Here is a 26,682-nt window from a genome sequence, read left to right on the forward strand (position 1 = left end):
ACAACTAATATTATTTTCTTTAAGTGTCTCTGGGACTCTTGTTCATGTCAACAGGACACATAGGAGAAAAACATTAGAAAAAGTGGCGTGAAGGGGGTAAAAAAAAAAAGGAAGAAGTACACACTGTTGATTATTGCATCATCTGGTACAAAACTATTCAGAGCTTCACAAGTCCATGCAAATCCAGGGATTATTGCCAAAGTACATGACTATCAACATTAGTGTAAGTTTCCAGGTTGTAAAACCACTTGTTTAATTAAACATCTTGTCGTGTGTATTAAATACTACTAGAACTTTGTTTCTAAACACAGGGTCGGATTGCCTAATAACTTCTTTTGTCACTTTAGGACCAAAACAAAACAACACAAATCATGCCTGATCCTACGGATGAATGCAAGAATGAACAAACCAATGACCTTTCTGTACATACTTATAAATGTGGCATTAATTCCAGGTTTTGGAATTTGAGTTTAGTAATTTCTTGATCTGCATAAGCACCAATAAAACTTCCTAAATTATAGACACTATTCTAAAATATAAATACTAAAATATAAAAATCTGAAATTCTAAAAAATGATTTCATCATGCAGGTAGATTGTGCTGCTGCTCAGTGAAGGAAGCCCATGTAGCCTAAGTGTTTATCACTATATGGAGAAAAATGAACTTGATATTTAAAGCAAGGAAAAAAAGTATGGTATTAGACCTTAATGCATAATTTTATCCAAACATAAAGCCAGACTGGACAAAGACTCAAAATGGGAAAAGAAAACTAGATGCAAATGTTGTGTAAAAATGTTTGACATCTTCAACATGGAAGCGGTGACTGTAAGTCACATGTAAAGGCTAAAATACTAGTGTCTTGTCACATGCACAAGGTTTTCAGTCTAGTCTGATGTGAATCCAAGACCGACCACAGCAAGTTACGAGCTAATATGAACGATGAGAATGTAACCTGTGTAAACAGCTGGCTTTTAAAATGATTTTTTCAAGTAGATATTTAACCATTTAACAGTGATTTTGAATGTGGTCTGACAAAAAGTGAGGAATTTGTCAAATAGAAAATGTGCACGCTATGGCATTAGTGACTTCAGATTTTTTCAGATCGACTTATTTGTCAATAAAGTTGAAGTCGAGTCGACTAGTCGTATGATGATGTCATCACATTGACAGCAGAGGAACAACACAGACACACAGCCGTTCAACAATGAGCATCTTGTACTAAAGTCCACTGGAACAATAACAATGTAAAGAGCAGAATAAAAAACCTGCAAGACACAAGCATCAACAGTTCTTCTCAGACATTTAACCAAAGAAAACATAAGCTAACACCCTGAATTTTCTTTAAAATTTCAGTGAACAACATAAAGTGGGAAAAGGTTAAGACAGTGGCAGCCAAGACACAGCATGTTACAGAAAACAGCGCATTGTCTTCATGAAATAAATGAACAGAATAATTCAAACACACTGGCTGTCCAGATTATTATTCAGTATTGGTCGTGCTTACATGGTTCACAGAACACTACTTAGACCATAGTTTTTCTGGATCAGTCAGTGTAGTAATCCTACTCTGAGTCGTCTTCTTCCTTCAGTCTTACATTTGCGCTAGTGATGCATGGGTGTTTTTTTTTTTCTTCCAACCTGCTTTTGTGGAATTATTTGACCCGCCCCACAAATAAAGTGACATTTTTTGGACTCGCACCAACCCAACCCGGGTTCGCTGATCTGTGCATCACTACCTTGCACTCCATATTTTCATGTAGAGAGAACAGTTATGTCAAATTGTGCCACAGACATTGACACGTCGACAAACCGGATTTTCTGTTAATTCCCTAGTGTACACACCACAATTCTAACTTAGGGTATTTCGAAAATTATCAGTTAACCAATTTTTAAACTAGTAGAAACTACCGTTGAAGTTACACATTTACGAATAACTCTAACAGCAAGTCACAGTCAGCTAAATTTGTCGGTTAGTACGGCTGTAAATTGTTTCAAGAAGTGCATGTAAGCACAAAGGAAAGCAAGTCAAGATGTGATTTTTTGTGATTTTTATTGGGACTGCAAATGACCAAAGGATCCATGAAACAATGAAGTCAGACACTTTGCATTTTGGCAACATCATTACAGCTTCAAACAGTTATCACTTTCACACAGACCATCACATCTAAACATCTGCAGAGAGATAAACACACTCATCTGCAGCACATCTGTCTGAGTGTTGTCATATATATTATCAGGACACGGGCGCATGCATCTTGCAGTGTGCAGGCTATGTGAGGGTGAGATAAAAGCAAATAAAAGAGGCAAAGGGCTCAGGGTTAAGTGGCAATAATGATGCAGGATAAGACATTTATGTGTGTGACTTCAGACTCACATCAAAGTATCTCTGGGAGCCTTGTTCATGTCAACAGGACACATAGGAGAGGAACATTAGAAAAGTGGTGCTGTGCAGGGGGAGGTAAAAAAAAAAGGGGGGGGGGGTAAAGGGGGTAAAAAGGAAGCAGTACACGATGTTGAACAAAGGCTGAAGGGAAAGAGGAGACTGAGGTGGAGGAGGGTATGGAAAGGTTAAGGAGAAGTGGGTCGTAGGTGAGAGGTTGGGGTACTCGGGCAGAGGAAGGGAGGAGGGGGACTCTTGGTGAGGGGGTTCACCTCTGGTGTGAATGCAGTGAGGTAAAACCTGAAGAAAGGATGATGGAGAGAGTTCCTGTGTCATACATACACCCTCTTTAATTTCACCCTCCCCACCCTCCCCTCTGCTGTCCCTTTCCCTCCCTCCACTGTTGCTGCTCCCTCTCAGCAACCGGCCCCAGCAAATTCCCTAGGGCCAGGGGCAGTCCCCTTTCAGTCTCCAGTGACACAGTAATTAGAAGTGTGGGAACTGAATCCGTCCCTCTTTCTGAGCCCCGCACCCCTCCCTCCCTCCCTCCTTTCGTTGGCCCTTGCCCCCCTAACCAGCTCCCGGGTCTACCCTTCCCCTTCACTTCCTTTGCCACCTCTCTTTTAGTGACCCACCTCAGCGCTCTTTCTGAGGAAGTTGCATCAGTTCCAAAAAAGACATAACGTCAGACCCACATGTGCTGGCATCTTATTCTAAATTAGGCTTCATATATTAAAACGTCTCCTAATCTGTATCACTCACATCTCTCAATTTTGGGAAGATATTATCATATGATACCACCTCCTGGCACATTCAATCTCTTCCGACAACTCATACCGGCTGAATCCTCATGGGCCACCTGTGATGTTCATGGGAGCTACACATCACACACACTCACACACATATACGCACACTCAACCCCATACCCTTCATCCCCACCCCACCCCTCCTCTACAGCCACAGAGTCCCCTATCTCTTCGAACAGAGCAACGCTGTCTCTCCCGCTCTCTGTCAAGCCCACCACCACCACCACCACCCCAACCCCCATTCGCTATCTCTGCGGCGATAACCATGGGAACAGCAGCACTGTGGGAACGGGCCACCAGTTGACCAAAATAGACAGGAGGAAAATGGAGGGAAAGAAAGAAAGAAAGGACTCCCTGCGTCCAAGGAGGCTAGTGTGTGTGTGTGTGTGTGTGTGTGTGTGTGTGTGTGTGTGTGTGTGTGTGTGTGTGTGTGTGTGTGTGTGTGTGTTTGAGTGTAGGAGGTCCATGGGATCAACCAGACAGACAGGTACTCAGGCACTCCAGTCACCTCTGGTTTCCACCGGTAACAAAAGGGATGCTGGGTGGCTTGAGTTGCTACATTAATTCATTAATGGATACGAGGTCTCGGTTCGAGTCGGTGGGATACGCTGCAAGTTCACCGTCTCACAAACAAGCACCCTTTTTTTAACAGTGCTATAGTTACAAGATAGCAGCACAGCACCCACACATAGGACCACACCCTTAACCACAATCACCCACACACCCTGACAGCAATACTACACCGCCACACACCCAGTCACACCCGCAACCATGCACCTTTAAAAGCACACGTGCAATACACAACTCTTTCAGTTTTAAAGTTTACACAAGTTAAGGAGTGAGATGATTAGAACAACATGACTGGTATTCAGAATTAAAAGTGGTGCTGCACAGATAGCTCTTCAACAGAGATTTACACAAGTACAGAAAACATAATGGGCAAAGATAAGGCTGAATATTTTGAAAAATGCTTAAAATTCTTAAGCGAAATATTTTTGTACTGAGAAACATATTCACATTAAGATTTTGACAGTGGCATTAGTTCTTTTTTTCCTTCTTGTTATTGGCCTTTGGGTTTATTATCAGTCCCTTGCATCTTTTTCTTGAGTAGCACTTAATATGCTAGATGAATGTTATAAACAATTTAAACATGTCTTTTTATAAATTTTTCTAGCTGCATTAAGTTAAAACTGATAATCCTGTCTCTGCCAGAGGCAAAACGTAAAGCATGGAAATAAACTTGTCATAGTTACTGGTAGTGGGTGTTCAGTTTTACTTATTTATTTTGTTAGCAGTCAACGCTAATGCTCTTGAGAGATTACACACAAAAATACACGTCTGTGAACACACTCCTAAGATTTCATGGCATAAGTTAAAATGCTGGGATGCAGTTCCTATGAGAAACCGTGGACACTGGTTTTCCTTGGCCTGAAAGAGGAGGAGGAGGAAGTTGGGATAGACGCAAGTTGAGCATCATCATCATTTTTTTACCTACTCAGGGTATGATTTTCCATTCCATTTATATCCTAAATGGCTTTCAGTCACTGGTAGAGGAAGTGGTCTGATCTGATCTTAAGTACAGAAGTATTAGCATCAAAAATGCTTAAATTATAAAAAGTGCAGACTGGTCTGTTTTGCATGCATTAATATGTTCATCTGTAGTGTTGCTCTGATAATGGTGAGGATCATTTTAATCACTATATAGTATATACTGTTAGATTATAGTTTAATCTATAATAACTCATTGGAATTTATGAGTTAATTAAAAATTTACATGAATATGAATGCGCAAACAAAATGATTTACACATAATAGCTGTAGTGGAGTAAAAGTAAAATAGTTCCTTGAAAATGTATTGGGAAAAAAAGTAGGAAAAAAATGTAAATGGTCTAGGCCTAGTAGTTAAGTACACATATTTTTGAAATTTGTGCTTAAGTATTTCAATTAAAGTAAATCAATATTTATTTTCCATAGACAGAAGAAGTTTCCTTTATTTCTCTTTCCTCCAAACCTTCAGTAAGATTATATCCTGTTCTGTGTGATGGCTCTTTGACTTTCCCTACTTTCTTCATTCTTTCATAATGAAAGAATATATTGATTCTTTCATGTTGAAGCACCACCACTATTTATGCTCCATGTCTTTCCCACTTTCTCTTTATGTGTTTTTCATACAGAACATCCTTTCTTTCTGTCATCTCTTCCCATTTCTATCAGTCCATCTCCCCTCTTTTATCTATCCACACTGCCCCTCTTTTGCTCTTTCCCAGGCCAAAAAGCCTGACCTCTCCAGCCTGCTACCTCTTGCTCCCTGGGGGTGGGGGGTGGGGGGGTCTGACTATGGTCATTCCCACCCCGCATGGACTTTCACTTTAATCTGAGTCTAAGTAACAGAGGAGAAAGAGAACAAAACAGTGGACTGGTGTTGCGTGAGTGTGTGCCCGCCAAGTGTAGAGTTCCCAAAGCAGGCTTCAAACCTCCTGATAGCATCTCATCACGCAAACCGCAGGCTTTGGGAAGAACCACAGCAAGACTTCAAGTTTTCAGGGAGAGCTGGCCTCACATTCCCAAGAACTACACATGCACGTACAAGCAGTGAACATGAACACAGACATCTGAAGAATGTACAGACATACAGTCTGTACATAAACTGAGAAAACATGCTCACAGACCCAGTGTTCACACGGACAGAGTCAAGTTAAATATTTTACAAAACAGCGGTACATCACAGGAACATCAACCCCAAAGCACAACACACACAGAGACAGCACCGTGGTTGGGTTCACAAACCACAGACTGTGTGGGGGGTTACCATCTATTATCTCTGTCTCCATGAGGTTTAAATTTAATTGTTGACACAACTCATTCTCGGAAACTGCACACACACAAGCTTGCACATACTTAGGGGTGCAGAAAAAAAACAGCTCAGCCTGTAATGGATGAAGGTATTGTTGTGACAATATATAGGTCAGTGATTCCCAGTCCCAGGCTTACAGTGTACTGATGGCTTTCTGTCAGTTTCATTATCCACAGTCACGAGGACTGTGCCGACCTGCTGAGCTGATCTTCTTCATTAAATAGTTAAACTATGCAAGCTATGAAAACAGCTGATGTGAATGGAAAAACTGTGTATTGTTTGCAATTGTAGTACGTTATTATGTGTTCTTCTGAATACCTTGTGTGTTGACTGAATGTTCAGACGATTTTGCATGTTATTTTCATGTTTAACTTAGTTGGTTATACCCAGGCAGAGACTGCACTTAAAAAGTCTGATTTTAACCCAATACTTGTTGCCACCAACCTATATTAGCATCTAGATGATTTTCAGATGTAAGTGTTATCATTTGATCTAAAGGATGAGGGGGCAACTTAATTAATAACATAAGTAATCATTTTTTTTAATGAAGTGGATGAATAACCAGTAGTATTTCTAACAACACAGACACAATTGTGATTGTCCCCTTTGAGCAGAAAATATCAGTATTGCACTAATTTGGTATCTCTGTTCTTACATAATTTTCTCTCATAAATTATCTAAGACTGTGGGAACAGTATGAACATTGTGACTCCAATAGAAGCTTTCTGAAACTCAAAAAACAGGAGACAGGAAGATGTATGCAACCACATAATTTCAATAGCCCTACTATAGTGCATCTGTCAGCTCACAGACAACAGACCACACACATCATGCTGCAAGACAGCAATCATTAACTGAAAGGTAACAAACATTATGCAGTTTGTAACCCAACATTAGCAAAACACAGCAGGGAGGGATAATATATCTGATTCCTGATAACTATATCATGCCATAATGTCTTTACAGTGAAGAAATGGAAGGCACACTGTAAATAAGTTTCAGTTTATAATTTTCTCCTGTGCTGTGCTATAAAACAGTTTCACTGGAATGGAATTAATCATAATTGATGATACACTGTGGTATAATTGCACCTACAGTGTAATAACTAGTTTAGAATCAACTGGTTCCATGTCAGCCTGTTACGTTGTTTGCTGCCACAAAAACTGATGTAACCTTCAAAATCTTGGCTTACACCTACGATTTTGCTCACTCTGTGTTTTTGTACTGTGATTTTATTGCTGTGACTTCTCAGACAGTAAAACATTTAGGCTGCTGCCAAAAGGGCTCACTGGTTCATCATACGTGAGGGAGCAGGGTGCTTCTAAAGCATGGCTATGTGGAGGAGTTACCAGGCTACTTAAACAAGTCCCTATGTCACGAAGTCATGGTCATATGAACTCTAAAGCACTCAGCTATTTCTTTTCTGCAGGTATTGACATTTGTTGACAAGAGTTCCTGCAGTGTGTGCAGCAGTGAATGAGCTCAGATGGTTTGCTATGTTGCAGTGCATGCTGAGTGTGGGAGAATGATTTATGATTTACTAAGCTGCAAAGACTGAAGATCACATTTCACTATCGCAAGGGAAACCATTATACCATGACCAGTGACACAAAGACAGTCATACCAGCAGAATCTGCAAGAGAAAAACACAATTGTAAGGGCTAATTCTCACAACATTTTTCTTAGGTTACCTCCTTGATTTCATTGATGGGAGCAACATATAAAGGAAACTCTTGATGAAATAGGAGCAAGCATACATGTTGAATGATTTTAAACCTTTTTAAATTTCAAATTAAACTAACATTGACCTACTTACACATGGTGTCAAGGTCAGGATATGTTTTTCCAAATGTTTCTTTCTGTAAATCTAAAGAACTGTGTGTAATAATGCATCTTTACTGGTATAATATCTTTTCTGTGTGGTACTATTGTCATTCAGTGACCTAAGCCTTGTTATTACACTGCAAAGAATTTTGTCTCCCATAGGAGACTATTAAGAAGCAGAGGGCAATCACTCACAGCAGCACAGTCTGGCTCTGCAGCTACTGTGCTCTGCAAAACATGAGAAACTTCCTCTTTATGTGTGTATGTTTGAGAGGAAGGCATCAGTAAGTGGTTCCCTCTCCCTGAGCGGCAGGGGAAAGTAGACCCTCTCGAGTGCCTCTCGGCTTCCCCACCTCCCCCATGAGCCAATAATGCACTCAGACAGACACACACATTCATGCTAACACACATACACACTCAGACACACAGTGTGGTTTCTCCTCTGGAGGGGAACATAAACAGGGCTGTCTGTCTGCGAGCAGAGAGCTAGTTCTCATGACATCACCACCCAGCAGGAATGCTCTGCTCTGCCCCGTCAAAACCCCTACATCGGCCAGCAACGAGGGCACACATACGCAAAAACACATGTTGAAGGATTTATGTATATCCGCATTTCACAAGAAAATGTACCACATACACATCATACAGCTAAAAGGCATTTTGACTTATTTTATGGTCTGACTTTTTTTTACTTTGCACTTGTTTGTCATTTGTCACTGCTTGTAGACATCCTCTTCCTCTGTAACCTTTCTCTTATCTTTAGCACTCTTGTTTTTTTCTCATTCTTACTCATAATTTCTCATTCTCTCATATCTACAATGCCCTGGGCAGTCCACAGTGTCAGACCACACAGACCACAGAGACAGGGAATAAGCATAAAAAACAAATGAAGGAGACCTAAGTAGAACCAGCTGAATATAAATCATGGTATCTGCACACTTTCTGAAAAAAAAATTTGATGCTTAAAATGGCTTCAAGTAAAGAAATTTAATATGCTTTGCACTGCAGCTGTTCAGTGTTAGGTGCAATCACAGTCACCCTATATGTATCACCATAAAAAAGCAATACGTTACAAATATTTTTCAAAATATATGACCCTAATTTTTTTCTCATTTACTCATAGACATCATATTGTTTAAGACCATTCAGAAGAAAAAATAAGAATCTTGAGGCCATTACGATACCCTTACACTTACAGACACCGCAATAGAAAATAAAGCTATATCACCAATGAGAAACTGTATGTGCGTTTGTGTGTGTACATTGTGTGTGGGTGTGGGAGACATGGGAAATTACGCACTACTTCATTGTATTGGTGTTTGGCGGAAAAGCCCTATTGAAGCTCTCCCTCCTTCCTTCTCACCTCTCTTCCTCCCTTACTAACTCTCTCCTCCTGTTTCCATCCCTCCATCACATCCTGCTTTATCTCCATCCTCCCAGTCATTTCTATCTACCTTCCCTATTTTTCTCACCCTCTGGCAACTCTTTCTCCAACACAATCTGTCACTATCATGCATTCTCATAATTTCTCTCCACTCTCTCCTTTCTGCTCTGTTTCTCTCAGGCTTTTGGGGAAGGGAGCAGGGGCAGGAAGCAGCTTGGCTCCCAGACAATGGAACACATCAAAAAGCAGCACCAGCCTCACCAACTTCACACACACACACAGAGCAAGACAAACAGGACATTCCAGCTGCCGGCTGCACCGGATTCCTCGCCTTGGCTAATCTGAAACGGAGAGTGAGACTGGGAGTGGAGTAGAGCAGGGAGGCAGGGTGAGAACGGTGGGTGAGGGAGAGGAGAGCAGGGGAGATGGGGAGAGAGTCAAACAGAGGGTAAGAAGGAGAAACTGATACAGAGATTAGGAAGAGGAAAAAAATGTGTTGGGGAGCAGAAAGGGGGAAATTGGAGAGGGGATCACCAAAGATGAAACAGTGGAAAAATGTTTGCAAGAAATGACAAAACTACTATAAAACACCAAATGCATGTACTCACTTCTCCAGTTATTCTGTTTGAGTTTTGATATCTGTCTATGTCAAATAATCATTACACTGACTTGGACACTAATATTCTGGGTCATGCAAATAGCATATTCCATTTGTATATTTCACATCAAGTTTTATTCTACATGAAACATTTTCAAAGGAAGATGCGGAATATTTCAGCATTCTTCAGGTTTTAGGAGCATATCGAGTTCTTGGCATATCTACCACAGACTTGGAATATGCAACCCAGCTGGGTTTTTTTCTGTAGATTGCAACTTGCTCTAAATTCTGTGCATTGATCACAAACAACCAGCAACAGTTTGCAAGGCTGGGGTGGATACACATGGCCAAAAGAAAATCCACATTTTTGACTGCAAGTAGACCTACTTTTAAACATTATGAAAGACTTGGACGTTAACAGATATGTAAATATGACAATGCCAAAATTTTCAAGAAGGTGGGTGAAGGAAAGCATGAAAGAGGCTGTGTTTGTGTGGTTGAATAAGTCCACCACTAGTGAAACACAAGGAAGCCAAAGCGGCTCCATCTAATCCACTTTTCCAGGCTTTTACATTTTAAACAACAAGTTAGGACAAATGTGTAAATGAACAATTGATGTACATGTGGGTGCATGTGAAAGGAAAATAAAAGGTAAGGTTGTTCAGCTGAATCACTATCTGATGTAGTCTTACGGTGTCAGTGATGCCATCAAGTAAGCCAAGTAAGTACTCGACATGCTGGTCGAGTTGGAAACGGATGTAGGGCGGCATCTTAATATTAATATTAATTAATATAATCTTAATATTCCTCATAAGAATTATAGTTTATTATTATGGATGCGAAAATTGTCTTTGTCCTCAATACATCTAAAACAACTTCAGACTCTTTACTTCGAGAGAAACCTGATTGACTCAGGGTTGTCATGTGAAAAGGAAGGAGGACAATATTACCTCTGCATTGATTCTTAGATTTATGATGAAATCTGGCACAAAAGAAGTAATAATGCACAAACTACCCAACGTCTCTAAGCTTTAAGATGAGCCTCAGTAACCATGAGGATGCCATGAGTATGTTACAACTCACACGCATACACACAGCAAAAGCATGCAGACACACATCAAGTGTGCATTCACATGCACAGGTGTCACTTCATTGCTATGCTATCCTGGGGCCAAAATGACTGTGGGAAAAGTGAGCACGCATGCTTTCTTTTAAACCAGATGCCTGGAGAGTGATGGCTCAACTTTATCCTTATCTAACTGCCTTTTTGTGTTTCTGTATCTGCTATTGTGTTTGCTCAGACAGTCATGGGAATTGACTACAAAATGAGTCACGGACATATGGACGCAATAATCTTTATATTTTACAAATGTGGAAAAGTTCTTAGGATAATCAATAAGGTAAATACTTCTTAAGAGTGAACAAACGTACGATGCAGTTTTGATGTAGTTCTTAATATATGGTAACAAATGATGCACAACTACAATTGGTCTGTTTTTATTCTGTTTTGTAGATCTTGGCCAATAATCTTTATTGTGTATTAGAATAGAATAGAATAGAACAGAATAGAATAGAATAGAATAGAATACCTTTATTGTCATTATACATATGCACAACGAAATTAAAAGAGACAACTCTCTAGTGGTGTGTAGTGCAAAACAGTTTAAAAGAGGAAGAAAAGAAAAGTGTAAATATATATATAGAATAAAAACAGGCATGTTACCAATCAAGAAACAGTAGAGATAAGTATATATTGCACTTTGACCCTGGCTGGACACTATGAATATATGTTAAATATATGTCCTTATTTGAGGTATTATCATTGCAATGTGTTCAGTACTCGTATTGCACTTGGATAAAACGCACTGCTAACATGTAATGTCAGTAGTTATATATTATATTACACGACATGTGGTCATACACATAAATATCGCAGCTCAGTGTCATTATGCTGAAAATAAATTAGACCGACATTTTCCTTTAAATATGATGCAATAAGGGTGTTTGATTTATTTCTGCTGTCATTTCCAGTTTAACAAACAGGGATATTCCATTCCTGATGAATAAAGATTATTTCCACTCCTCATTCCATAAAAGAAGTCATCTCCCAGTAAATATCATTACAGAGTAGTGATATGAGAGCTGGATGTTTTCAGTCATGTTTTACTTGCTCACTCATTCATAACTTTGGAGTGACAAAACAATCACAATAGCCTTTCCTGATTGGGCTCCCCAGCAGACAGACACAGCGACAGCATGTCGCCCTCAAGACAAAAAAAACAGACAAAGAAGATGTACAAGCAAACGGCCCATCAGTCACTCATAACTGCATAACTTCACCCACTAACTATCTACATGTGACCATGCTATAAAGTATGAGTGTTTTGAGTGACCTGTGTTAGGTTCGGGCAACAGCTTTTGTGTGTACATTCACTTTCGACACTTTCTCAAGACGTATTTGTATGTGTGTAACAGGAGCTGTGAAACACTCGCCACACACAGTGGGAAATATTTGGGATGGTTTTCCTAGGAATGTCTTGGCGTGCCTATGGAATGCCCCCTCCCCATCGTCTCCTCCTCCCTTCTCCCGTTGTCAGTCCCTGTCGTCTCTGTGGAGGGGAGAGAGTGGGAAAACGGCGGGACACACAAATTCGACCCCTGTTTTGTCACCACGCTGAACAGTATAATCACAGAGACAGCACACAAATACAGACAGAGCAACAGACTTCGAACACACTTGAAAACACGAACAAGATTCACACAGATTCAATGTCATTGTGAAAATGTCACAATGCATGTTTTGGTTTTACAGCTCGTGTGCGACCAGAGTGGGACACTGCATATTTGCGGTTTTCTAGAAGACCTATTTGCATGTGTGTTTACACATAATCCTATCGCAAGGGAAAGGAAAGGGGAGGAAAAGTAAATTGATTATTCCAATTTACTTTCCTCCACAGGAAGAAAGTAAATTACAACAATTATAAAGCATGTTTACAAAAAACTAACTTATTACTGCATACTATTTTTTGTATATTTTAGTAAAAAAGAAAAAAATATGAAATATTGCTGCCAAATATTCTATACAGTAATATTTGGGTGAAAATAAATTCTTCCGCAAGGTTATTTTATTTTTACACTATGCTATTGCTATTTTTACCAACAGACAAGCTCTAAATATTCCTTCCATTACTGGTGTGAATATAAAGGCAAGTATTGTCTGTTTTCAACTACATTTTAACACATACACACATTCTAAACATGACAAACCCTCTTTCACTCATGCACTCACACATGCACAAATATACACACAGCCAGTGAAGGGTAACTTTAAACGTGTCTCAACCTCTCACATTCCTCCTGGTTCTCAGCCCGCGGCTTTCTTTGTAGATCAAAGCTCAGACAACAAGTCTTTCTATCGCCTCGCCCTCCTCCACCGCTCCTCTTCCTTCAATGCCACCTTTCTCAGACACTCTCTCTTCCTCACTCTGCAAACACTTATCTCACTGATGCAGACACTGATTATTTCTGATTTTGTCACACACATAGCCTTCCAAGTTTAATGTCTCTCTCCTCAGCACAGACTTATTTATTTATTCCTTTCCATTTGCTTTTACTGCCGTTCCTTTTCTCTCTCGCTCTATGTTTCTTTACATCCCTGCCATCACCTCTGTCCTCACTTCTCTCCCCTCCCTCCCTCCCTCCTGTTTTCCTCTCCCCTAACCCCCCATCTCTCCCACCCCTCCCTCTCACGGTGTGGCAGTTCCTGTTGCTCTTGTTTTCACTTCCCCAGTAGTCTGGTGCGTGGGAACCAGCGTTTCTGCTGCAACAGTGTCTAACACTGAGTCTGTGTGTATGTGTATATATGTCCCTTATTCTTCTATCCTGGTGGGGACTTGAATGCACACTGGCCCAAGGGGACTCATTTCAAAGTGGGGACAAAAATTAATGTTGTCAGGGGTAGAGTGCATTTTCTGAGGGTTACAGCATCATTTTAGGGTTAAATGTAAATGAGGTTAGGGTTAGGGCTATGGCTGTCAATGCGTATTCTTACCCAGACAGTGAAACAAACTTGAATGTGTCTGTAGGTCTGTGTAACAACTACTGTGTATGTGTGAAAAGAAGCTAAGGTGTGTGCGCGATTGTATCAGTATGCTTGTCAGCTTTGGCTTTTGAATGTGTGTGTGAGTATCACTGTATGTGTCAGTGTGTGTGTTTGGTTGGTTTGAAGTCTATCTCTCAGACAATCTCTGCTATCTCAACATGTCTATAAAAGGCCAGTATGGGACATCTGATGGAACTGTGCAACTCAATGGAAGTGTGTGCGTTTGTATGTGTCAGTGTGTGTGTACGGAAAGTATATTCACAGCAGGCATTAGTGGCAGGGATAGGATATAGCTGAATAAGGAAACTGCAATGGACCAATGGCCAACTCCACCCTCTAACCTAACCCCCTGCAGGAATCCACCGAGATGAAATTTAGACATGATTTAATACTGTGACAGATGTTGACAAGTTGACACAGTTACCTTGATCTTTACACAGATGCAGGGTGATTTTCATATTAATATAATATCAAATGACAAAACAAGCTCTTAATTCAGAATATAATAGTGTAGACAGTCTTTTGCCATGTGTGCCAGAGGTTACAACAACTTGAACTGAGAAGTTATGACTTATTACTGAAGGTGAACAATTAGGAAAACTGTAACGATTATATCGTTGGTATACAGAATTTACTGTATGTGAAGGACATGAAAATCACCTATATTCCACCAAATATTAATTTCTGAACTGATGAGGTTTCTTTGTATTACTTAACACCTGAAAAATCACTATTTTCCACAAATCTCTTCTTTAAATTACATCTTTTTTTTTAAATTTAGAATTACAAAGTAATGTTTACACTAGTCTGTAAAACAAGCAAAATAAAACTTACATACACTCAAATATATACTTATACATAGTAAAGATAATGATCTCTATAATATTTTCTTGAACTGAACAGGTATTACCCTTGATAATGTACTTGCATTGGTTATGAGTATTTGAGATTTTTTCTCAAAGAAATACACCCACTGGAAGAATATAACACAAGTTATCTACATTGATCACTGCAAGACCCTGTAATCGTAATATCAGCTTGTGTAATTATATATTTTTAAATGCCTGAAACTTAAAATCCCAGATTTAGGAGGACTTAAGTTGATCTAACTGCAGAAATGGAGTAAAAATAAACACAACCTCTGTTACTCTGTAATAGTTTAGAGTGACACTGATTAGTGAGGTGTACTGTGCAAAACATGCAAAATGAACTATATATTTTTTTTAAATACCAGTTGACGTTTGTATGTTTGTGCATTTTCCCATGCTCATCATTAGTGAAATTATAATGACAATGTGACTTTTTCACCAAATAATGCAGTCCTACATTGTATACAGTTCTTCTAAAAACTTCAGTCTGCAACTAATCAGTTTTGTAGTACCAATTATTATGGACTACTAAGGTCATTTTCAAGCCTCTGTATTAAGACACAGAGGAAACCAGTAGTCATATCTAGAAAGAATCTGATCAGCAATTGGTAATTACAGCTGTCAATCATGTACGTAGCTCTCTACCTGTCTGAAAATCCCTGATTAGCAAAACTCTAGATGCCACGAGGCAGATTTTCTACAGATTTACTTTGATGCTAAAAGATAATAAAGGATAGTTAGCCCTGTGCCACTAAAAACTGTCAAGCACTGTAGCTTTAATGACATTTAAATGAAAAAAAGACATTTCCATATTTTTCTGTGTTCGTCATCATGGGTCAAGAATTCAGACAAGGACACACATACATATGAGGCCCTTCTCCATCTCTCTTCCCCTCTTGGGGTCTCCCTGGTGGAGAGACATTCCTAAGCTTCTAAAATCTGTGTGGCCTATTGATATACAGACACAAACATTAACCCTTTCTATGCACAGTCTTCACACATGTACACAAGCCTGTTGTTAATCTCCTCTCCCCTGTCTTTTTTACTTCTCTTTCCTTATGACATTCATCAGCGTGCATGAGTTAGAGCCACAGAGAGACAAAGAGGGAGAAACTAACCCATCCATTGCTAATCAGAGAGCTTTAAATTCAGATAAAGGGGTTAACTTTGCCTGGGTGGGCTATAGAGCAGGCCTGAGGTAAAACTCTTTCTCTCTAAAACCCACTCATACACAAATCAGGTAACCTTACATTTAGTATTAATTAGTATTTTCCTTTGACTGTAACAAAGGAATTTTTAACAGTCAAAATGAACTGGCAACCCAGAGTTACAGTTTCCTATATATTTCGCTTCTGGTGATATTTAATATCCTTTTGTCAAATTATAACACTGGAAAAACCAAAACCAGCAATGAACTGATCCTACAGACACGTTTGGCCTATTCCTGTGTGCCATATAAACCTTGAGGAAGTTATAGCTTTTAGTGGGAAACACTAAATTATTTTAGGGTTTGCATTTGGCCCTCCACTGACAATATTAAACCAAAGTCACCCTTTGAAACAGACTCAGGACTCACCAATAAATATTTTAGGGGCAACTACCATTTGGCCACTAGTTATTTGGGCTACTAGTCATCAGGATGTTTTAGGTGGATGTGTGTGTGTTTGGGACATTATTCTAAGAAGATAGGAGGTAGATTCAAGGTGGTCCAACTTTTAACATTTTGGGTCTGAGACAAACGTAGCTCAGTTACTGGCACATTTGAGGCCCCCCTGCTAGGAGCAGCCCAGAACACCCAAGTTTAGAAGCTGCCCTACAGAGATATCCCTCCACTGCCACACACAAACACAAACGAGCTCTCGTAACACACACAGGTTTCCCTAAACAGCCACCCATGGAGAGATCCACAGGTCAGGGACTGTAAATTCTACAATGATTGAAGTCTGACAAACATCTTTTCCAGACTTCATACAAGTTATTGAAGAGGAAGCAGATGAATGTAGTGCAGGACACAATAGGGATGACCCTGTAAATGCAGAAACGTTGTCACTGGGGTGTTTATGCTGATGTTTGTGCCCGAATGCCACCATTTACTCCTGGCAATGCATTTAGTTTGGACAGAAGAGTGTGGGCTCTATCAAGACATTTAAGTCACACAGCAGTGCTCTGCAAAGGCAGTCCCAACTATGTAGTGAGTATTGGAGAAATCTGGCCATGTGTACATGTGACAAGGTTTCTGCTTGTCTATTAATAGGAGTATGAGAAAGTACTCAGGTACTTTCAGTTGTGATGTGACAGCAGTAGGGTAGTAGAGCAGAAGGATTCATGCTGATCAGTGCTGATCTACAAACAAACGAATTCATGGATCTGATCCAAACTTTTATGGATTCATGCTTGGCTGATGCTGTACCCTTTTGCCAACTTCCACAGAAATCAACATTGTAGGTATTGTGTAATTCTGCTCACAAGCAAACTAACAAACAAACACACAAACAGTAATGAAAATAAGCCTCTAGGTGGGGTTAACAAATCAACAATTCAGATAAGGCTGATAAGAGTTAGTTCGTTGGCAAACGTAACAAAAACTAATCCAAGCTTACAACATAAAGGCTCACTGTTGCTGTTAAACTTGAGTAACTCCTCACCAGTTCACAATATATTGTATAATGGTAACCAGGTTATTTAAGTGTTACTGTGATCATTTGTCTCATTACAATCACTCAGTCTAGCGTGTTTATCCCTTTAAGAATACAGACACTTTACATCCCCCAAAGCCATATTTCAGCATTTCACAGCTCCAGATACCACATTTTCTCACAAAAGTAAAAGAAAGGCTTTCTTTTAAAAGCAGCTTTTTACATTTTATTAACCTCTTCCCCTTTCACTCTCTGTTACACAATATACCACAGTCACCACAACCTTGGTTCTCATAATTCAGCAGTGTTTAATGGCCACAGAAATATTGCCTGAGCATTGATGTCATTTTTTTTCGCTGATACAGGGACTCAAGACGTTTCCTTTCTCACTGTACATTTTATGTATGTAATTAGCCTTCATTCCACATTTACCACTCATTCTGAATCCAACTGTCTCTCATTCCCTTGCTTTCAAAAGTAATTTTTAGTCTGTTTTGCTTTATGAGGTCATAATTTAATGAGCTCATAACTATCCCTGCTGTCATGATTTCTTTAGATTTCAGTGATCATCCTTGTTTTGTTTTGGACACTTCAATTCATATGGGTTCTCACCATTTGATCCTCATTTCCGTATCATATTTATTAGGAGTGGGAATCACTGAGCATGTCATAGTACAACACTATCACAATAAGTTAGGTATAATAATGAAGGTATCATGATGCAGTCATTGTGCAATTGTGCATTACCTGATACAAAGCAATTTAATTATTTATGATGCATAATTGCATTATTGAAGGAGAAAAAATATCTCTAAAAATGCAAAAATCAAGTATTTATTCACTGCACTATAGTATCCATTTCATGGAGTTTTACAGCAGATCATTTGACTTGCTACAGGAGGGGGAAAAGATTATAGAATATTTATGTGTTAAATCTGTTCTATCTTGGTCTTCAAGAAACCCAGTGAGGCAGCACACATGAACCTAAACCCCTGGAAATGATTCACCTAAATGTATTTATGAAATAATATAATTACACCTCTTAATTTTCTGCCATAAGTCAAAATGTCATCTGGGAAAAACATATCTGGCACTTGAGATGGAACTATGTAAAAAGTGAAATTTGTGCCTTTTTAATACAAACAAAGTTGTGACACAGGTAAATCAGATTGACTGGAAACTTCATTTAGAGACCCTTTATGCATTTAGTGCCAGTGCATCAGTAAGGTTTCACAAGGGTAAATAGTAGCATTTATTCTCAAATCAGTATTTTGTCTGATCCTTAATAATAATCAGTACTAATAGGGCAATAGTGGTGTGTATGAAAGGTGGTATTCTTTACACAAATTTACAAAAGCACAGTACGAGGATGAGTTTAACCACAGACACACAAACATACCTGACAGCGGCTGAATATGTCACTGGGAGTGGGCTGGACATTGAAGTGTTTGAGGACTCGAATTGCCTGGTCTCTGGCCTTTTCTGAACAGTCCAGGGAGAGACAGCGACCTTCACCCACCTGGGACCGCAACTGCATGGAGACACACAAAAACACTGTGTTCACACAAGGAATCACTGGATAGACTCATTCACATCAGAAGTTTTAGATTATAGATCTGATCATTATTTGATAGTGAGTACGACTTACACTTTGGAATGGCTGCCCACATGTGAGTATGACACGGCCTTCAGTTTGTGCCAACTAACACACAAGATTACAACAAAATAAAAAGTTAATAGCATATGTAGTAAGTCTTCTGTGTTTATTGTCATTGGCAAAGACTGTTAACTCACTTTTGCTGCTTCTCTGTGATCATCAGTGTTCTCCAACATGACCACATCAACTCCTAAACACCGCAGGTATCTGCCGAGTCCCTGCAGCATATTGTCACAAACCACCCGCAACTGTTGTGGGGGTAAAGGAGGGGAGTCTTCACGGGGCTTTTCACCACACAGGAGCCTTTTCTCTATGTCAGAGCAAGAGGGACTGACCCTTTGAGCTCCCTGACATTCCTAAATGGAGAGAGACAATAATGTGATACTTAACTGATCCCCACAGGGGGATTTTCTTTTCACTTGCACCACGGTGAAGGGAGGTCGAAGCACAGGGTGAGCTATACAACTGCACCCCTGGAGCTCAACGGCAGTGCTGTAGAGTCTTGATCAAACACTTATCATCCCTCCCTATAGGTCAGATCATCAGATGTTCATAAATTCCACCCACAAGCTGAGTTTTTCATGGAAGTATGACTGTTGAAGTATCAGCACTAAATTTATTTTAAAAGAAAGGACTGCCACTAATTTATGACAGCAGGACGTTAAATTGAATGCAGATATAAAATGTGCCTAGTAGATAGGTTATTCAGCAGCCATTGCTGATTAAAGCTGCGGGAGACTTTCATCACCAATTTTTCATCAGTGGCAGCGGCAGTGCAACCATATGATATCTTATGGCTGCAACAAACATGACGCAGAAACGGCTGAGGGGAAGCGGAGCTCCAGCTGTTTCCTCGTAATGGTTGTTGCAGCTGCTGCTGCCAGGCAGCTACGCGAACCTCCGCTTCCCCCAACAAATGTCACGACAAAATTCTGAAGATGCCCAAGTTACCTACCAGCTCTGTTTGTAAACAAATGCTTTGTTTATGGTAGAGTACACTTTGAAATTGTTCACCATGAGGACATAGATTCAGGTGAGTAATCACAGAAAGACTTACGGATTCATGATACTTAGGCTATGACAGGTTTTACAGATTTGATGAAAAATTGGTGACATAAAGTCTCCTGCAGCTTTAAGAAAGCAGTCAATGGTTAAGATACAATGCTGTTGTTGACCACTCACGTTGCTGAAAATACAAATAAAATAAATAAAATAAAATTCAACAAAAGAGCCAAAATTGCTGAACTTGTCTGCACCCTCTTTTGTAAGTAGATCTATTTGGTACATAAATGTCTGTAGGAAAAAGAGTGGGAAATAAAGTTATAGGGCACATGACAACAGCAGTGTAGCATCTTCCTTTTTCTGTGAAAACAAAAACTTACTCTTGTGACTGTGTTCATTTTCTGTTTACTGACCTTGTGAAATACTTATTCTCTCAAAATGACATTCAATCAGACAAAATAATCACCAGTCTGTTTATCCCTAAATGCTAGATGGATTAATGAGTACCTAGTTTCATTTATGGGGGAAAAAATGTCATGCACATTGTCCTCTTTCTTGCAGGTAAGTCTTTATGTAAAAAAAAAAAAAAAAAAAAAAAAACTAAATTGAAATCTTTTAGTTTTAAGATTCGCTTAAAGTAGTGAATAAATTCTTAGGGTGTCTGGTTTTATCCCATTTATCCTCTCTATCTGAAGCACTACATGGATAGTCTAACGTCACTTAGCCCTAAAAGAAATGTGAATTTATCTATTCTATACCTCAAAATATTTTATGCAAGTAACAACTTCTTAAAAATACGTTAAACATTACCAGTTACAGCAATAGCAGTTAACTCCTGACCTTTTTGTTGCAGGCCTGTTTGATCTCATTGGCCTGTTTATTTTTCTGTTTCTTGTCTTTGCCCTTTTCTGACTGGCTTGGTGAGATGCTCCGCAGGTCAGCTGGAAGCCCGAAGGACGCTGGAGTCCTGCTAAGCACAGCGTACACATCTAGCAAGCAGTAGGCATCAGCCACTAGAAGGATGTCCACCAGCAAGAGAAAGAGAGTAACAGGAAGAGTGATTATGTTAGTTTGCATAATATGAGCAAAATGATCAGTTATGAATGGATATAGTCTGTACTGAAAAGCGCAAAGACCATCTGTCTTTTAGTCATTGTGTTTCTGTGCATGCATAATAGCTCACCTGCATATCTAATTTGGCTGATGCGGAGAGGCCGTTTCTCCCAGTTGGACATCTGCTCCGTCTTGTCCAGAGGCTTTCCGAGGACCTGCTGTACCAGCAGACTAAGGCCTTTCTCTGCAGAGTTCTCTCCTACCAGCACCTCTGAAGGACCATTATGAGTCCTGTTGGACTTTCCTTGCTGGATCTGTACAATACATTATGATCAATGCATTGATCAAAAAAAGTATAGTCCAATTTCTGACATCCCACTTTTAAATATTGTTTTAACTTACTAAGAAGTCCAAGTTGCAACCCAAAAAGTTTTATGAATTGTAATTACTCTACGATTTGGGACTATTTGAAGCCCCAGGTAAAAAAATTATGAGCAGCCCCTCTCATTTTAAGCAACACAACATTGTATTAATAAAAATGTTACCATCTACGGCAACATGTGGCCACCTCATCAATCTCATAAATTACTCGCCAGAGTTACCAGTCACTCATTCCTCCAGCACAATTTGACATCAGCTCTTAGACTAACTGTTGGTCTCCATGACTAAACTAGGACTATGATGAAGCTATGGACTGCATTCACTAGAACCACACAAAATTATTTACCTTGGCTTTCTAAAACCTACCATCTAGTCATCCGAAACTGATGCTTGTCAAGCTGAACTTAAAACTGGGACCTGAAGATCATTTAATAATTGTTTTGCAAAATCCCTTTTACATTACCCAATTTCGTAAAATAAGTAGATATTATATATTTCTTTATCTGACTTCACATTCTTTGCTATTTTGTAACTATTAGACCACCTGCTAGATTTTTATTAAGAACCCAGTTGTGTCACTGTAAATGATGTTTAACGTTACCTTTTGGTGTATATTCAGAAGATCTAACACCCCTTCCATCTTAAGTGGCTCTTCTAAAAACTGGTGCCAGGTGGCCAAGAGACACTTGAGATCCCCTGCCATACCATAACCTGGAAGGGGAGCGACAAGCACAGACCATCTGTACAGAAGATTTACTCAGATGAATTTGATTAGCCTGTCTTGAATCTGCCACATACCTAGTTTAAGGAGATTTTGTTCAGAAAACAGGCTCCTGATGAAACTGACAGTATCTGGGTGTTGACAGAATCCTTTTGCACAGATGTCTAATAAGAAAATGTGATCAGACACTGCCAGCTGTATCAAGGCAACTTGCTCAGATGAGATACAACCAAATGTTGGCTGCCACTCCATGTCAACTCCCACTATACCACCTTCCTAGAAAAGGAACACGAGAATGAAGGAAAACAACATCATACAACGTTACTGATTATAGAAAGATTTCCTACAAAAAAGTTGACTGAATTTAAGGACATATAAACTTTTTGAATGTACCTTGAGCACAATGTCCCGACATCTTTGTAGAGCCTCTGGTGTGTCCACAAAGTGAACCTGATCTTGGGAGAGTGGAACCTGGTAGAACTTCTGAAGATGAGATTCTGGAGGCATCCACTCTTCGGTTAGTGATGAAGCACTTGGTTGTACTTGTCTGAGCAAGGAGGATAAATGTAAACTTTATGGTCGCCTCACGGAGCAAGAGGGTGAAAAACAAAACAACATTAATAGAAAATTAAAAGCTAGAGAAGTTACATTAAAGAAATAAGATACAAAAAAATTGTTTTAATCATATGTCCCTGGGCATGAGGTCTCAAATATTGGAAAAATTCTCTCAAACCACACAGCCAATGTTAATATTGAAATACATTCAGTACATAATTTTTAACAGGACAAAAGGTGAGCAGACATGAGTAAAAATGTAAAAAAAACAAACAAACAAACAAAAAAAAAAAAACAGACCAAAACAGATAACTTACAGTAAAGTGACACACAATGTCTGAGTAAGGGGATGTGGTAAAGGATTCAATTTATAAATAAAGTGTTCTTCTTAGTATAAAGAGTCTGTGGAAACCACATGTTGCATAGCAGAGTATGTTTATGCATATTTTGGTGAACTCACTGCAGATGAAGTGGTAGACTTTGTTGAGTTTCCCATACTCCACATGGAAGTCGATGTCTGGGGACGTTGTACCTCAGTGACCACTGAGCAGCTTTCCGAAGGCAACTGTATCTCACTAACAGCTCCACCAACTGGATCTGCAGTTCCCTGTCATTTCCTACTACATACTACACAAACACAAGACATACATGTTCTTAAACATAACATATTCAGTAAACATTTTTTATCAAGACTTGCATCTTTACTTATTAATGTTATAGTGATCTAGCAAAACATACCTGCACATGATCACACCAATTCTCCTCTGTCATGCTTTTCTGAAAGAAAAAAATTATTAGTCATCAGATATCAGACATAGTCATTTGATATTTCTGACAAAGGGTTGTTATTGGGTAATAGTACTAAGAATATGCTTGGTCTGAATTCACAGTACACTACACAGAATGTTGTCACTGATCTAAATCTAAAGTCTCTGTCTTTAACATTTGCATGCACGGGGGATGAGGTTTTTTATTCTTATTTTGCTGTATTTCTTTAATCCCATAGATCAAGTGTTCAAAGTCATTGGGTGAATATAATCAATATTATAAAAGAATATTAACGTATAAGACATATTCTGAATTGAAGAATATTCAGGGTAATGTATCAAAAAACTAAATCCATCTTGTACCTTGTGATTATGAGATTACGTTCAAACTATTCATTCATTCATTTATTTTCTGAACCCGCTTTATCCTCACTAGGGTCATGGGGATCGCTTGGAGCCTATCCCAGCTACATAGGGGTGAAGGCGGGGTACACCCTGGACATTTCGCCAGTTCATCGCAGGGCTGAACATATAGAGACAAACAATCACTCTCACATTCACACCTATGGGCAATTTAGATTAACCAATTAACCTATTAGTACATGTTTTTGGATGGTGGGAGGAAGCCGGAGTACCCGGAGAGAACCCACGCAGACACGGGGAGAACATGCAAACTCCACACAGAAAGGTCCCACCCCCCATCGACTGGTGTTGGAATCGAACCCAGGACCTTCTTGCTGTGAGGCACGAGTGCTAACCACTGCACCACCGTGTCGCCCACGTTCAAACTATTAACACATAAAACACAGAATTTCAACAATAATAATTTAAAGGCATTTTGTTGTTAATTCCAGATACACAAGGATTGCTCAAAGGTTTTCATGAGACTTGTACCTGAGCTTCTCCACTTTGTCATAACTATTGGAGACAAACATCATGAGAGTAATCATCTTGTTCTCCCACGTACATCATATAAGACTACATGTGTACTCCTCTTTCACCCCCATTTTAACAACCATCAAGAAAACTACTCCCTTGGAATTAGAAGCTGTACATAGGTACATTGAATCACTTAACAGCCCCATATGAATATATCTTTGCAAACATACCATTTTAGTACATTTACAGTAAAATCTTGAAAGTTGAAATGAAATCAAATATTCTCAATAATCACATAGTTCAAATAAGAAGTGCCATAAATATTGCAACACCCCCAGCTAGTCTACTGTGGGAGTTTATAAATTTACTTCAGTTTTGGCCATTGGTGGATAGGGTGGGATGGGAATCTCCAAAAATCAGACATAAATGTCAAATCCTCAAGCTTTGGACAGAAACATAGCTTTGGAATTGTGATGTTCAAGAGATTAGGAGTAAAATATTTCCCATGTGTTGAGAAATAAACAGTCTTATTCATCAGCAGTGTAGCACTCTATGTAATGTAACTTTAACAAGACAAATCGGTGTGTTACGATAGCAACATTAGGAGAGGTTGGTTTAATGCTACTACAGAGAAGGAGAAACTTCGAAGAGTGAATGAGGTGGAACTAACATAGGAATAATTTGTTTTACTGTCTTGTTTACAAGAACTTAGTACAAAAAATTTGCTTTTAAGTGAAATGTCTTCATTTAGGTTTATTTCTTTCATTTCATAGTTAAATATTATGAAAAACTTAAGATGTGTCTTTGTAACTTAGAGAACAGAACATTTTAAAGAGCAAACTGTGAATTAAAAAGGAACTTTTTGGATGAATTGTAATGAAATATGACCACTGGCAAACCTATGATCATTATGAACTTATAACCCAAATAAAAACCATTCAAACAAAAATGACTCAGTGAGAGACAAATATAACAAGCAATTGAGTGACCCATACCTCCACAAAATGCTTGTACATAAGGAAACGCAGAGAGTCCAGCCTTCTCTTATGAAGAGCATTTGGGCACAGTCCTGGACAAAGAGGAAACATATCAGAAATGCCTTTGTATGTAACACACCTTAATACATGTATGCAAACACACACCTTGATCAATACTGAATTTCTCAACAAGTCTTAGGACATGTTTGGTGAGCAGCTTCGGCTGGATCTGTCCCATTGAGTGTCTGGACAAAGAGAGGCAGGTGACATGCCTGTGGAAAAACAGACAAACACAAATGATACAGTACACACTTGATGCCTACATGTACAGGTCCCCACATTCACTCATCCTCCATACTTTCTTATCTCCTCCACACTGAAGCTGGGGTGGCACCAGGAGTCAAGCAGTGTGACCAGTTGTTGTTCAAGATGATGATGGCCTGTGACATAAGACTCCGCCAAAGGCAACTTATCCTGCAGGATGAGTGGTACACAAATCTGCAGAGGAAAGTTGGAAACAGCAATGTTGAAAGTTGGTTAGAGAGTCTAAGACCTGCTTATGTCTTCACTCCTTATCAATAACCATACATGAATGTTTTACTGACATCTAAAATGAAAATGCTTGCCTCACCTCCTCCATATTTAGTTCATTCTGTAAATTCAGTTTTATGGCAAGAACTGCTGCCTGTGGAAAACAGAAAGATAATTTAGGATTTCTATGAACAGCAGTCTTCTGTACCAGCACTACTACTATAAATATTGTTAACATCAAGAGAGAAACTCACTTCTTTATAATATTTAAGCGCCTGCAAACTTTTAATGTGGAGTTGTAGTATGGATGGATCCAGGGTACAGAGTTGGTAGATGCTGATGAGACTGTCCACAAAGCTGGGCTGGGTATCTGTTAATAAGCTCAATGCTCTCCGCTGGAGCACCAGTGCTTGTTGGTCTGATAGCGAACTCAAGGTCACCTGGTAATGAGAAATAAATTACAGCAAACATATGCAAACATGTATATTTTTGTAATAAAAGGATATCAGCAAGTAAAATTTTAAACTTTTCACAACTGTTACAATAGTAATGTAACCTAGTTATTAGTGTTTATTGTGTTGCACATTTGGTGATGCCCCTGTCTGGTGATTTTATGTTTTTCTCACTACCCATACAACTCCAATGACTTAATGCCATATTGTAAGACAGCAGCTGGGTATGCACTGGGAATAATTCACATTAGGTG

The 26,682-nt window shown here is 39.2% G+C and overlaps 1 protein-coding gene across 1 annotated transcript in view; it reads right to left on the bottom strand.

The window, feature by feature from the left end:
• The window catches only part of exd3 (exonuclease 3'-5' domain containing 3), a 43,750-nt gene that overhangs the window by 10,808 nt on the left and 6,260 nt on the right, over positions 1–26,682 (bottom strand). Inside the window, exons 5-19 of the mRNA XM_030149638.1 lie at positions 26,231–26,416; positions 26,077–26,130; positions 25,804–25,943; positions 25,611–25,717; positions 25,464–25,537; positions 23,561–23,599; positions 23,283–23,449; positions 22,661–22,814; positions 22,345–22,543; positions 22,148–22,257; positions 21,296–21,479; positions 20,953–21,125; positions 19,248–19,466; positions 19,102–19,155; positions 18,853–18,984 (exon numbers count right to left, since the gene is read on the bottom strand). Of these exons, the coding sequence (XP_030005498.1) occupies positions 18,853–18,984; positions 19,102–19,155; positions 19,248–19,466; positions 20,953–21,125; positions 21,296–21,479; positions 22,148–22,257; positions 22,345–22,543; positions 22,661–22,814; positions 23,283–23,449; positions 23,561–23,599; positions 25,464–25,537; positions 25,611–25,717; positions 25,804–25,943; positions 26,077–26,130; positions 26,231–26,416 (1,992 nt within the window). The remainder of the gene's footprint in view (positions 1–18,852; positions 18,985–19,101; positions 19,156–19,247; positions 19,467–20,952; positions 21,126–21,295; positions 21,480–22,147; positions 22,258–22,344; positions 22,544–22,660; positions 22,815–23,282; positions 23,450–23,560; positions 23,600–25,463; positions 25,538–25,610; positions 25,718–25,803; positions 25,944–26,076; positions 26,131–26,230; positions 26,417–26,682) is intronic.

Source organism: Sphaeramia orbicularis, chromosome 12, assembly GCF_902148855.1.
Source record: "Sphaeramia orbicularis chromosome 12, fSphaOr1.1, whole genome shotgun sequence".
NCBI lineage: Eukaryota > Metazoa > Chordata > Actinopteri > Kurtiformes > Apogonidae > Sphaeramia > Sphaeramia orbicularis.